At 44.0% G+C, this 13,510-nt stretch overlaps 1 protein-coding gene across 8 annotated transcripts in view; it reads left to right on the plus strand.

Moving 5' to 3' along the window:
• The window catches only part of GIGYF2 (GRB10 interacting GYF protein 2), a 183,010-nt gene that overhangs the window by 111,148 nt on the left and 58,352 nt on the right, over positions 1 to 13,510 (plus strand). For all 8 annotated transcript variants that reach the window (XM_088479253.1, XM_088479254.1, XM_088479255.1 and 5 more), the window contains 3 exons: positions 9,971 to 10,224; positions 10,454 to 10,601; positions 10,727 to 10,887. In XM_088479253.1, coding sequence (XP_088335379.1) covers positions 9,971 to 10,224; positions 10,454 to 10,601; positions 10,727 to 10,887 — 563 coding nt within the window. The remainder of the gene's footprint in view (positions 1 to 9,970; positions 10,225 to 10,453; positions 10,602 to 10,726; positions 10,888 to 13,510) is intronic.

Here is a 13,510-nt window from a genome sequence, read left to right on the forward strand (position 1 = left end):
TAATCATCAGGCATAGAGAACTGCATCAGTGTGCCATGTAATATACTTTTCGGCCACCAGAGGGAGCTCACACCTCATACAAGCTCTGTTTCTATGGGGAATATTGCAGAAAAAAAAAACCAAGATGGCGTCGTCCCGGGGCTCCGGAGCCCAGCGTCCCCCACACTGTGGTCTTGATATGGGGAACTCCCAACAACTTAGGTAAGTCCCCAGGGTACCTTTAGATATGTGTCTGCTGCCCCTGAGCTTGAAGGCAGCAGGTGGACACTCGCGGCAGCGCAGCTATGGAAGTCGGAGGGCCTCTGAAATCTAGGTCCCGGCTGCAGGGTGGAAGGTAGGCCGCAGCTCTCGGGGAGGCAGGGAAGGTCACCCAGGCACCGCAGACACCTCTGCTGGCCTCTCTCAGGGTGAGAGACGCAGGGGAAAGTAAATATTTGGCAGTAAGATGCCTTTAACCTGAGCAGTAGGCAGTTTTAGAGAAGGGCTATCAGGAGCTCTTAAGCCACACTTCCGTCCCTGATGGCTGCCAGGCCACGCCCCCGCATTCTTTCTTTTTAAGAATGTTCCTAACAGTTGATTTGGCCACACCTAATGTTCTTGCTATCTCTCTGATGGGTTTGTTTTGATTTTTCAGCCTAATGATGGCTTGCTTCACTGATAGTGACAGCTCTTTGGATCTCATATTGAGAGTCGACAGCAACTGATCCCAAATGCAAATGTCACACCTAGAATCAACTCCAGACCTTTTACCTGCTTAATTGATAATGAAATAACGAGGGAATAGCCCACACCTGTCCATGAAATAGCTTTTGAGTTGATAGTCCCATTACTTTTGGCCCCTTAAAAAGTGTGAGGCACATATAGAAACCGTTGTAATTCCTACACCGTTCACCTGATTTGGATGTAATTACCCTCAAATTAAATCTGAAAGTCTGCAGTTAAAGCACACCTTGTTTGTGTCATTTCAAAGCCATTGTGGTGGTGAATAGAGGCCAAAATATGAAAATTCTGTCAATGTCCCAATATTTATGCACCTGACTGTATGTGTGTGTGTATGTGTGTGTGTGTATATATATATATATATATATAATATATGTGTGTGGGTGTGTGTATGTATATATGTATGTGTATATATATATATATATATATATATATATGTGTGTGTGTGTGTGTATATATATATATATATATATATATATATATATTTTATAAATAATATTAGGGGTGAGCGGTTCGTATTTCTGAAATCCGAACCCCCGCCATTCCGATTCAGGCTCGACTTTTCCCGCCTGACTCTGATCTGAAATCGAGGCAAAACGTCATCATCCCGCCTTCTGGGTCTCGCAGGTTTTGGATCCTATATAAGGTACCCGCATCGGCGCCATTTTCTCACTCGGCTGTGGACAGTGAAGAGGGAGGGTGGGATTTAGGGCTGGCTGGGCTGTGTAGTGTAGTGCAGAGTAGTGTTGTGCTGCGCTGTGCTGCTGTTGTCCATAGGGACTGTGTCCACTACAAAGTCCTGTGCAGTGTCCCAGTCCTAAAGGGGTGCTGTAGTGTTGTCCAGGCGGTGCTATGTCCGTCAGGGGTGCTCCCCCCAAGTGCTAAAAAAATATATATTTTTTCTGTGTGTTTGAATTGTGTGCGCAATAGTCGCACGTGCATCAACAAAGTAGTGCCAAGTGTGCGCCTGTGTCATAAGTAAAGGGCCGGCTGGCTTGACCATTAAAGGGTGCATGTAACCCCCAAAGTACACTCCAAACCAAATAAAAAAATATTTTCTGTGTTTGTGAATTGTGTGCGCAGTAGCCGCACATGCATCAACAAAGGAGCAGCGCCAAGCGTGCGCCTGTGTCCCATAAGTAAAGAGCCGGCTGGCTCATTTCTTAAAGGGTGGTGTAACCCACAAAGTGCACTACTCTCCAGCAAAAATAAATATTTTCTGTGTTTGTGTGCGCCTTAGCCGCACGTGTATATATATCAAATCGATATAACATAAATGGAGGACCAAACATTCTCCGATAAAAATAAAATAGAGAAAGATCAAGAACCACTTCCTCCTAGTGCTGAAGCTGCTGCCACTAGTCATGACATAGACGATAACATGCCATCAACGTCGTCTGCCAAGGCCGATGCCCAATGTCATAGTAGAAGCCACATACAATCCCAAATGACAAAGTTCAGGAAAATGACCTTAAAAAAAACATTTAAATCATCTGAAGAGAAACGTAAACTTTCCAATATGCCATTTATGACACGGAGTGGCAAGGAACGGCTAAGGTCTTTCCCTATGTTCATGACTAGTGGTTCAGCTTCACATGACGATGGAAGCCCTCCTCCCACTAAAAAAATCAAACGAGTTAAGCTGGCAAATGCACAGCGAAGAACTGTGTGTTCTAAGAAGATATCACAAATCCCCAAGGAGAGTCCAAGTGTGGTGGCGGTTGCGATGCCTGACCTTCCCAGCACTGGATGGGAAGAGGTGGCTCTTTCCACCATTTGCCATCTGCAAGTGCTGAAAGGAGCACCCACAGTCCACTTGCTGATATGCAAATTGAAGATGTCACTGTTGAAGTACAACAGGATGAGGATACTGGTGTAGCTGGCGCTGAGGAGGAAGTTGGCGAGGAGGATTCTGATGGTGATGTGGTTTGTTTAAATCAGGCTTCGGGGGAGACAGTTGTTGTCCGTGGGATGAAAAAGCCCATCACGGTCATGCCTGGGCAGAAGACCAAACATTCCACCTCTTTGGCCTGGCAATATTTCTATCCAAATCCGCACAACAACTGTCTTGCCATATGTAAAGGTGGAATAAGTAGGGGTAGGGATGTTAACCACCTAGGAACATCCTCCCTTATACGGCACCTGCAGCGCGTTCATAACAAGTTACTGTCAAGTTCAGAAACTTGGCTAAGACCGTAAGCAGTCCAGGGACACCTAAATCCCGTTGTCTTGTTGTATCAAAGCGCCTGCAAACCACACCGTCAACTCCCTCCTCGTCAATTTCCTCCTTAGTCAGGATCGGAAGTAGTCCTGCAGGCCATGTCACTGGCATGACTGACTCTCCTATCCGGGATTCCTCCGGAGGATCCTGCATTGCTACGCCTGCTGTTGCTGCTGCTGGGAGTCGTTCATCATCCCAGAGAGGAAGTAGGAATACCACTACTTTTACTAAACAATTGACCCTCCAACAGTCCTTAGCGAGGAGGATGAAGTACGACATCAGTCATCCTGAAGCAAAACGTATAACTGAGGCCTTGACTGCTATGTTGGTGTTAGACGTGCGTCCGGTATCCGCCATTAGTGCAGTGGGATTTAGACAATTGATGGAGGTAGTGTGTGTCCGGTTCCAAATCCCGTCTAGATTCCACTTCATTAGGCAGGCGATACCGAGACTGTATAGAAACGTCAGAAAAAGTGTCCTCAGTGTCCTGAAAAATGCCGTTGTACCCAATGTCCACTTAACCACGGACATGTGGACAAGTGGAACAGGGCAGACTAAGGACTATATGACTGTGACAGCCCACTGGGTAGATGTATCACCTTACGCAGCAACAGCAGCAGCGTCACCAGTAGCAGCATCTCAGAAACGCCAGCTCGTTCCAAGGCAGGCTACGCTGTGTATCACCGGTTTCAGTAAGAGGCACACCGCCGACAACCTCTTAGAGAAACTGAGGGAAATCATCGCCCAGTGGCTTACCCCACTTAGACTCTCCTGGGGATTTGTGATATCTGACAACGCCACCAATATTGTGCGGGCATTACATCTGGGCAAATTCCAGCACGTCCCATGTTTTGCTCACACAATAAACTTGGTGGTGCCGAATTTTCTGAAAAGCGACATGGGCGTGCAGGAGACGCTTTGGGTGGGCCGAAAAATTTCTGGCCACTTTCGCCATTCAGCGACTGCGTGCCGAAGACTGGAGCGCCAGCAAACACTCTTGAACCTGCCCCGCCATCACCTGAAGCAAGAGGTTGTGACGCGGTGGAACTCAACCCTCTATATGCTTCAGAGGATGGAGGAGCAGCAAAAGGCCATTGAAGCCTGTACATCCACCTATGACATAGGCAAAGGAGGGGGTATGCGCCTGACTCAAGCGCAGTGGATATTGATTTCCGTGTTGTGCAAGGTTCTCCAGCCCTTCGAACTTGCCACACATGAAGTCAGTTCAGACACTGCCAGCTTGAGTCAGGTCATTCCACTCATCAGGCTTTTGCAGAAGCAGCTGGAGAAAGTGAAGGAGGAGCGATTCCGCTCGGCATGTGGGACTTGTGGATGAAGCCCTTCATTCGCTTTGCCAGGATTCCAGGGTGGTCAATCTGTTGAAATCAGACCACTACATTTTGGCCACCGTGCTCGATCCTAGGTTTAAAGCCTATGTGGTGTCTCTCTTTCCGGCCGACACAAGCCTGCAGAGGTGCAAAGACCTGCTGGTGAACACACTGTCAGCTGAAGCAGAACGTGACACGTCAACAGCTCCTTCTTCATTTTCTCCCGCAACTGGGGCTGCCAGGAAAAAACTTAGGTATCCTAAGCAACCCGCTGGCGGTGATGCAGGGCAGGCAGGACCAAGTTTGGACATCTGGTCCGTACTGAAGGACCTGGAAACAATTTCTGACATGTCTACTGTCACTACATATGATACTGTCACCATTGACAGAATGGTGGAGGATTACATCGGTGACAGCATCCAAGTAGGCATGTCAGACAGTCCATACCTGTACTGGCAGGAAAAAGAGGCAATTTGGAGGCCCCTGTACAAACTGGCTCTATTTTACCTGAGTTGCCCCCCCTCCAGTGTGTACTCCGAAAGAGTGTTTAGTGCAGCCGGGAACCTTGTCAGCGAAAGGCGTAGGAGGTTGCTTCCACAAAATGTGGAGAAGATGATGTTCATCAAAATGAATTCTCAACTCTTCCAGGGAGACCAGCCTCCAGAACGTACAGAGGGACCTGTGGTGGTGGATTCCAGTGGGGACGAGTTAATACTCTGTGGGGATGAGGATGTACACAATACTGAAGAGGGTGAGGAATCGGTGGATGAGGACGACATCTTGCCTCCGTAGAGCCAGTTTGTGCAGGGACAGATTAATTGCCAGCTTGTTTTGTGGGGGCCCAAACGAACCAATCATTTCAGCCACAGTCGTGTAGCAGACCCTGGCCCTGAAATTATTGCTTTGTTAAAGTGTGCATGTCCTGTTTATACAACATAAGGGTGGGTGGGAGGGCCCAAGGACAATTCCATCTTGCACCTCTTTTTTTTCTTTGCATTATGTACAGTTTGGGGCCTAGTTTTTCAAACTGCCATCCTGTCTGCCACTGCAGTATCACTCCTAGATGGGCCACGTGTTTGTGCCGCCCACTCGTGTCGCTTAGCATAGTCATGCAGCTACCTCGGTGCAACCTTTTGGACATAAAAACACTATTGTGAGGTGTTCAGAATAGACTGGAAATTAGTGGAAATTAAGGTTATTGAGGTTAATAATAGCATAGGAGCAGAAAAACCAACACATTCTGTGATTTTAGCCGTTTTTATGCTTTTTAAAAAAAAAAAAAATACAGATCCAAAACCCAGAACCCAAAACACGGAAGGGTGGTTTTGACAAAACCAATCCAGATCCAAAACACGAAGAAAGATCCAGATCCAAAACTAAAACTCAAAACACGAAAAGTGGCCGGTGCACACCCCTATATATATATATATATATATATATATATATATATATATATATATATATATATATATATATATATATATATATTATTCCCCGTGAACCAGAGAGAAACCTATGAGAATGGGCCTATTGATAGTGGGGTTAATGATATAAGCAAGTCATGTGTAGCATTCTGATGTTAGGTTACATATCTGAGTAGACTGATTTTTTTTTTTTTTTTCTTCTTCTTATCTCTTTATTGGGGAGTTGTATCAAGCCTTGGAGGGATAAAGCGGAGAAGTTGGCCAAAGCAACCAATCGGCTTCTGTTAATTCAAGGACAGTGATAGATAAATAACAGAAGCTGATTTTGTTACTTTGGGCAACTTCTCCTTTATCCCTCTCCAAGGCTTGATTCATCTCTCCCTATATCTTAGAATACTTCTATTTATGTTAAAACATGAACCAGTTTATATCCTTTTAATACTTACTTTCACCTCACCATTTGTGTGCAGTGTGACTGCTCTATTTCCAGCTTAGAAAATGGCTAAATTCAACAAATAAAAAAAAAAAGAAAAAATAGCCTTTCTATATTTTTTTCTTTTTGTACAACAGCCCATAGTCTTCTTTATCATAACCATGCTCCTCTCTTCTGTGTCACCAGCAAGTGAACTACAGCATCTGCACTCTCAAACTGTTTTTATGTCCTATAATCCTTTTTGGCCCTAATAGATGGGAACTGTTTCTCAGCTATCCCCTAAGGTGTGTTGTCCCCCTAATATGATGGTGATTGTTTCTCAGCTATCACCTAAGGTGTGTTGTCCATACAGTTTACCCCAAATTTGCTTGATTGAAAGTATTCCTTAATTTTAGTACATTTCTACCAAGTCACTTATTTTTGCTTTTAAATGTTTAAAAATACCCCTTGTGATTAGCTTTATTGTAATATTTACTAACCAAGATAAAATTGTGTCATATCGTAAGCTGGGTAAACACCTAACATATATCTGCAGGGGGTCGTGGCCTGGTATAGCATGGTGTAGGCAGCATTGTGCCAGGGAAGAGGGTAAATGCATTGAAAAAGCCGGAACTCCATAGTAAGTGTTTTAGAAAAGCCGGAAATCATATTACATGTATTGAAAAAGCCGGAAATCCATAGTAAATGTATTAGAAAAGCCGGAAATCATATTACATGTATTGAAAAAGTCGGAAATCATAGTAAATGTATTAGAAAAGCCGGAAATCATAGAAAATGTATGAGAAACGCCGGAAATCATAGCAAATATATTAGAAAAGCCAGAAATCCGTAGTAAATGTATTAAAAGCCGGAAATCCAGAGTAAATGTATGATTTCCGGCTTTTTAGTAAATGTATGATTTCTGGCTTTTTCAAGGCATTTACTATAATTTCCAGCTTTTTTTAATAAACTTTATTATGATTTCCGGCTTTTTCAATACATTTTCTATGATTTCCGGCTTCTCTAATACATTTACTATGGATTTCCAGCTTTTCTAATAGATTTTCTCTCAATGTCCGGCTTTTCTAATACATTTATTATGGATTTATCGGCTTTTTCAATAAACTTTACATTGTTTACGGCTTTTTCCATGCAGTACTATGTTTCTGCCTTTTACCTACACCCTTTTGCCAGCTCTCCCGTGGATATCCTGATATTTATCCTGTTTTACTGGTAGTTACTCCATTGGTATACATATATTAGAGGGGCATCTTCTCCTGCTCCCCTGGAGTGCTGTGGTTAGCTGTTGGTGCGGTTCCTCACGGATATTTCCCCTTTGTTTGTGTGGCCGGGTCACCTGCCTCCCTCCGGCCTAGTGTTCCTGCTTTCTTTCCTGGCTCCCGCGGCAGATCTCTACGCACCCTTACCAATGAATTTCCTCCGGATCATAGACTGCGTTCCGAGGTGTCCTGAGAGCGAGTCCTGTGATCTATCTCCTCTCCGGCTCCCATCAGCGGATCATGGTGGTTGGGGGTTTGCGGTGTGCTAGCCACCGCCATCTAGATGCCTGGCTTCATTTCGAGTGCTGCACTAGTCCTGCTGCTCCGACGCTCCTGGTCTGTGGTCTTCCTATCTGGTTTACCTACTCAGGGTGCTTTAATATACCTGCTGCCTCTGCTGTGGCTTTCTGCTGGTCTCAAACTCCTGAGGATGTCTTCTGGTGCTGGTGGCCATTTTCAAGTTAAGTGATGTCTACTTGCTCCTGATATCCCCTGGCTGTTACCTGCTGTGGCTGTGTACCTGCTGCTTTTCCAGTTAATATTTTTCCTGGACTCTGTTTATCTGTTCCGATCCTCATTCCTGTGAGTTCTTTGACGGAGGTTGTCCATTGTTATCATGGGCCCTCTTCAGCAAATCCTTCCGGCTATATGGACTTCACCCAGAGATTTGCGGACAGAATTGGAGATTTGCAAATAAATCTCTTTCTTACTTGTTATGTGGATGTGCCCCTGATTCCTGACTCCGACATCCTTTCACCACATCTTCAAGATCAATTACCCACTTTGGTGCTGCAGGTTCGATCCAAGGTTTGCCTACCAACTTGTCTCCGGTCATCAAGATGCTGCTCTAGCGAGTTTAAAAATAATTTTCCATTGCCAGCATTCATGATGAAGATTTGTGATATCTTTTTTGTTTTTTTGTGTATACTCCTGGGTGATATGTGGTAGATTAGATCTTTGGAATGTATATATTTGTCGTCATGTTTTATATGCCATTTTATTTGGCTTTTACACTGTTTTGATTTAATATATTATGTCCATACTGTATACTGTATGTCTGATTAGGAGGAACTTCAAGTTTTCTTTTGCAGCCCATTATCAGGACTTGCTAACTAATTGTTACTTTTAATGTGTACTCTACCTATCCTGCCTTAACTTTTTTTTTTTATGTTATTTCATATTCTTTGTATTTTAAGTCTATCTGTGAAATATCAATAATTCTCTATGGGAGGAACTCCAATTCTGTAAAAAGCAGGAGAGCTGGGCTTAGCTTAGGTCATCTAGTATATTTCCCTCATTTATGTAAGTTTATCATCCGCTATTTGGGTTGGGGGTTTATAGGTAGATTAGTGTAGTTTAGGTGGGGGCGGGTGTTAGGGGATCCAAGTATAACTAGGTTGGGTTATGCTGCCCATCCTCTAGACGAGCTGAAAACGACTGCCCGATCACGACATTGTAATCGTGCAGTCGTTTTTGTCTGTGATGAGCCTGCATTGAACAAGCAGTCGTTCAGTACAGGCTCATCAATCATCTGCAGACATGCTCAACTTGACGTTATCATCAGGATGACCAGCTTGTTTGCACGATGCTAGATGTCGGAAACGACCAGCGGGTGCGCGCGTCTCTGGTCGTTTCCGACGTAAATGTGCACGATTTGCAAGCGATTGCACGATAACAACATCATTATCGTGCAATCATTTGCAATTATCGCTATGTGGATGGGCACCTTTAGATTATACAGGGTGGGGGTTATCGGAAGGTTTGTTTTGGGTTTCTTTATTTTGTGTCGTTATTTTGGTAGATATTTATTTGTGTGATATGCGGCTAGTATATTTAGGATTTTACGGACAGTACATTTAAACATTTTGTTTCTAATTATATAGGTTTTCTAGATAAGTTAGCCCGAATGTTGACTTCGGGTTCTATCTATTCTCTATCGTGTAGGGGAGTATTTCCTGTGTTGTTTGATAAGCTTTTTCAATCTATATACTGATGTAAAACCATCTATATGCTGCATCTTAGCTGTATTGCCTGTCATGTTTGTCTTTTTAGTTTTTCTTTTGGATAGAAGTTAAAAAATGTATTGAATTTAAAAAACAAACAAAATCCTATATCTGCAAATATAGTGATCTGCAGATGATGATCGTTACTGCACACTGAACTACCATCTGGCCGCGGGTCCCGCTGGCCGGGGATTGCGCTGCAATACACAGCACAGCACAATGGACAGATATGTCTGCCATCGTCTGTGCAGCACAGCCGACGTGATATGTCTGTGAACGGTGTCATTCAGACATATCGCTGGTACACACTTGCGGCCAGGCATACGATATATTGGCCAATCAATTGATCGGCCAATATATCTGCCAGTGTGTACCCAGCATAAGACTAAAGAGTGGTGGCATCTGTATTGGTTGTAGAGAATTTACTCTTTAAACTGTCTAGAGCTGGCACTGGCAATGGTTATTGCTTAAACCATGCATGATGTTTCCCTTTTGTCTACATGCTTTCTTAATTCTCTGTGTATTTATTGCTTTGTCTTTTATTGTATTCATTGCCTTGTTTCATCTTGTTTGTCTCTGCAGATTCAGCTTCACATGGTCCCAGAGGTTCACTTGAGTCAACAGCTTCTTGTATACCTCAGTCCCCATCTCCTGTATTTAGCCAAAGTACTCCTGCTCAACAAGTCAAAGATCCTCATCAAGGACTAGCCATTCATTCCTCGCCTCCTCTTCAGATAAGCACCTCCTCGGGGCCCTCTTATCCTTCCGTGTGTGCTGCACCGGGGATGGGTGCCCTACACCCTGATGAAGAGGATGGACTAGAACATTTAGAACAGGTAAAAGACTACAGGTCTAGTAGGGAAATTTTAGATTCTTTTCTTGTGTTCTTAAATATTTCACAATTTTTATTTTTTACTATACTCCCTGTATATGAAGGAGCAAATGGAGCTTATTTGCTGATTAGCAGTAATAATTAAACAACATCGGGGTAGCTGTCAGTGGTAAAGCTGTTGTCTCGCTCCAATTTACGAAGTTTATGAAGAAGTCATTTGTAACCCTTTATAGCAGGCACAACAGATGGTGGCGTACCTGCAGGACGGGACGCTAGATGATGACAGGTTAACAGGGAAAGCACCAGAGCACAGACTAAAAGGACCTTCTCCAGACAACCAGCAGAAGTGGTTCTACAAAGATCCGCAGGGAGAAATCCAGGGTGAGCGGTGTCCTTTCATCTTGTGTTTATAGTGCATCTACATATTATTGCCCTTGCACAATTAAATGTTGTAGAGAGGTTTGTTTTGTGTTATGCATTTCAAACCACAATTGTTTATTTCATAGGTCCTTTTAATAATCGAGAGATGGCAGAGTGGTATCAAGCTGGATACTTTCCCATGACACTGTTGCTAAGGAGAGTTTGTGACGAGGCCTTTCAGACACTTGGTGATGTAATTAAATTATGGGGCAGAGTTCCATTCGTCACCCCCCCAGCTCCTAGACTAGTAAGTCACCCGTCCTCTGTCCTGATTGATAGGAAAGCTTGTTTCTTACAGCATAATATTTCTCATTCATCCACTTGGGTGTACACTGCTACTTTTAGGGTGTAGGGAGTGCTGAGGCTGATTTAAGCACTGCTCTAAATTTTTACTTGTTTGCAGTTTATCTTCCGCTCTTACCAATTGGAGATCTCCTCATTGGCTGGCTTTGCTGTGAGGAAAGCATTGTTTCGGCAGCCAGCTCTCAGCAGAGTCGGGGCCTATGTTTTGAATGTGTGAATTGCTTTATTTCTCCGCAGTTTGCTGTTTATGCTTCTCTTCCATCTATTTTCTATGTAAAAGAGAACTGTACTGTTAATTATTCTGTCAGAATACTCTGATGTATTTCACATGTCCAATATGATATTCCAAATTGCATCATGGATGTTTCGAACCAGATTCCCAATGTGCAGCTTGTGAGATTTAGGTTGAAGCTCTTCACTACTAGACGCTTAGGTGATGGTGGTGCCAGTCTGGATTAAGGCATTGGCTACCTCCATCTTGGAAATAATACTCTTTCCCGTTTTGTTTCTACAGACAGTGGTTCCTCCCTTGGTCAGTTCCCAGAAACCATTTTTTTGCTAATGTGTCATCCTTGTTGGATAGGTTCTTAGAGACTATAGCATCCTACAGGACTCTGATTTTGAACCATCCTTAGTGTAGGAAGGTGAGATTCCTGGGGACTCAGACCAGCAGGACATTACAGGATCGGGGGATGATTCTTTCAGCAAGCAGGGTATTGAGGCGTTGGCCTACGCAGTTCTAGAAATCCTCATGGTTTAGGGTCTTTTGAAGTCTGACGTTCAGGATGTCTCTGTTGAAAGAAAAAAAAAGCAGAGTTTACTTCCATTCATATATTAGATGACAATGTCTGCATGATACTGGGCAGTAAACAAATTGGTGGTTTCCTTTATCATCCATCTGGGGGGATGCCATTACTTCTGAGTAATGCGTAGTGGTGTGTGGAATCGGACACTAGCTTAATTAATAATATCTCCCACCCCCTATATAACACCTCCCCTTCCACCCTAAGCTCAGTCTTGTTTTTACTGCCTTTGGAGTAAGGCACTGGCTTAGAGTCCTAGCTTTTAGTTAGGTTTTATTTCTTTATTTTAATGTTTGTGATTTAGGGTGCTCAGTTTCTGGTAACCAGCACTAGCAGAGCGTTCATCCATGCCTCCCTCTAATACTTATGTAGCAGCTGATCAGTACAGCTGCAAAGCCATCAGTGGGCCTGATTCAGCATGGATCGCAAAGCTACACACGCACCCGGCCGATGTTTGCATCCTGCGCATGCATCGCTGTGCGCGAACCAGCAGCTACGATTGGGAAGCGATCACAGTGAGCACGCAGAGTCTTCACACAGTGATTGACAGGAAGTGTTTGTTTGGGGGTGGTGACGGGGTGGTCAGAGGAACGCAGGCATGCCTGTGCGTTTAAACGTTTTAATAAGTAAGCCGCTACGTCAGCATAAGCAACCTAAGTACTCTCTGCGTGCAGGAAGTTTAGCAGTTTGAGTGAAGGTCAGGTCTACCACAATTGTGCGAATGAGTCAGATGGTTCTCAATGTTACCATTGTTTTTGCTGTCTTGCTAACTAATGCGGATGTAAGTAAAGGTAAGGGGGTGGCTTTATGTAGTGCTGGGCGTCTGCCTCTTGTGCTGCGGCGGCAGTGCGATCGCATTCATTTACATAATTCCGCACCGGCCGGGAATATTTGGCCATTCACATCAGTCCCTGCACCAGTGGAGCTTACAATCTATATTCCCTGCCACATGCTTACACACAAGGGTTCATTATTTGTTGGGAGCCAATTAGACTACCTGTATATTTTTGCAGTGTGGGTGGAAACCGGAAGGTCTGGTTCCAAGAAGATTCTTTTCCACCCCTCTCCCTTTGGATGGTTGCAGAAAGGCGCCTCTTATGCAAGCCATTTCTACACTTTCCGATTCCAGAGTAATTATTCTGGTCCCGGTACTACAGTAAGGCCTGAGGTTCTAGTCCAGTCTGTTCTTGGTAGACAAACCAGATGGGTAATTTCACCCCATTCTCAACCTCAGGGGGTTAAATTCTTATCTCCTCTTGGAAATATTCACGATGGAGTCAATAAGGTTAATCATTTGTTCCATAGAGGAAAAAGAATTTCTAGCCTCCATAGATATCAAGGATGCCTACCTCCATATCCCCATATGCGGTTTGCAGTAGACCATCAGTTTCGGGCTCTACCCTTCGGATTGGCCACCACTCCCAGAGTTTTCACAAAGGTTATGGCACACATGCTCTCCCTACTCAGGAGTGGGGGGATAAATGTGTTGGCCTGTCTGGACGATTTGTTGCTAAAGGCACCTTCAATGGCCCTATTGCAACAACATCTTCAGATTACCTTAGACATGCTCCATAGATTCGGGTGGATCATCAATTTTCCCAAGTCAAATTTAATTCCATGTCAGAGGGCGGTATTTTTGGGTCTTCTCTTCGATACTCTGTGTCAGTGTTTCTTCCGCAGGCAAAGAGTCAGGATCTGCAATCCAGAATAAGGACCATTTTACAGATATCTCAGATCTCTGTTCTCAAAGCTATGCAGATACTC

This window comes from Taudactylus pleione, unplaced genomic scaffold, assembly GCF_031769625.1.
Source record: "Taudactylus pleione unplaced genomic scaffold, aTauple2 ptg000229l, whole genome shotgun sequence".
NCBI lineage: Eukaryota > Metazoa > Chordata > Amphibia > Anura > Myobatrachidae > Taudactylus > Taudactylus pleione.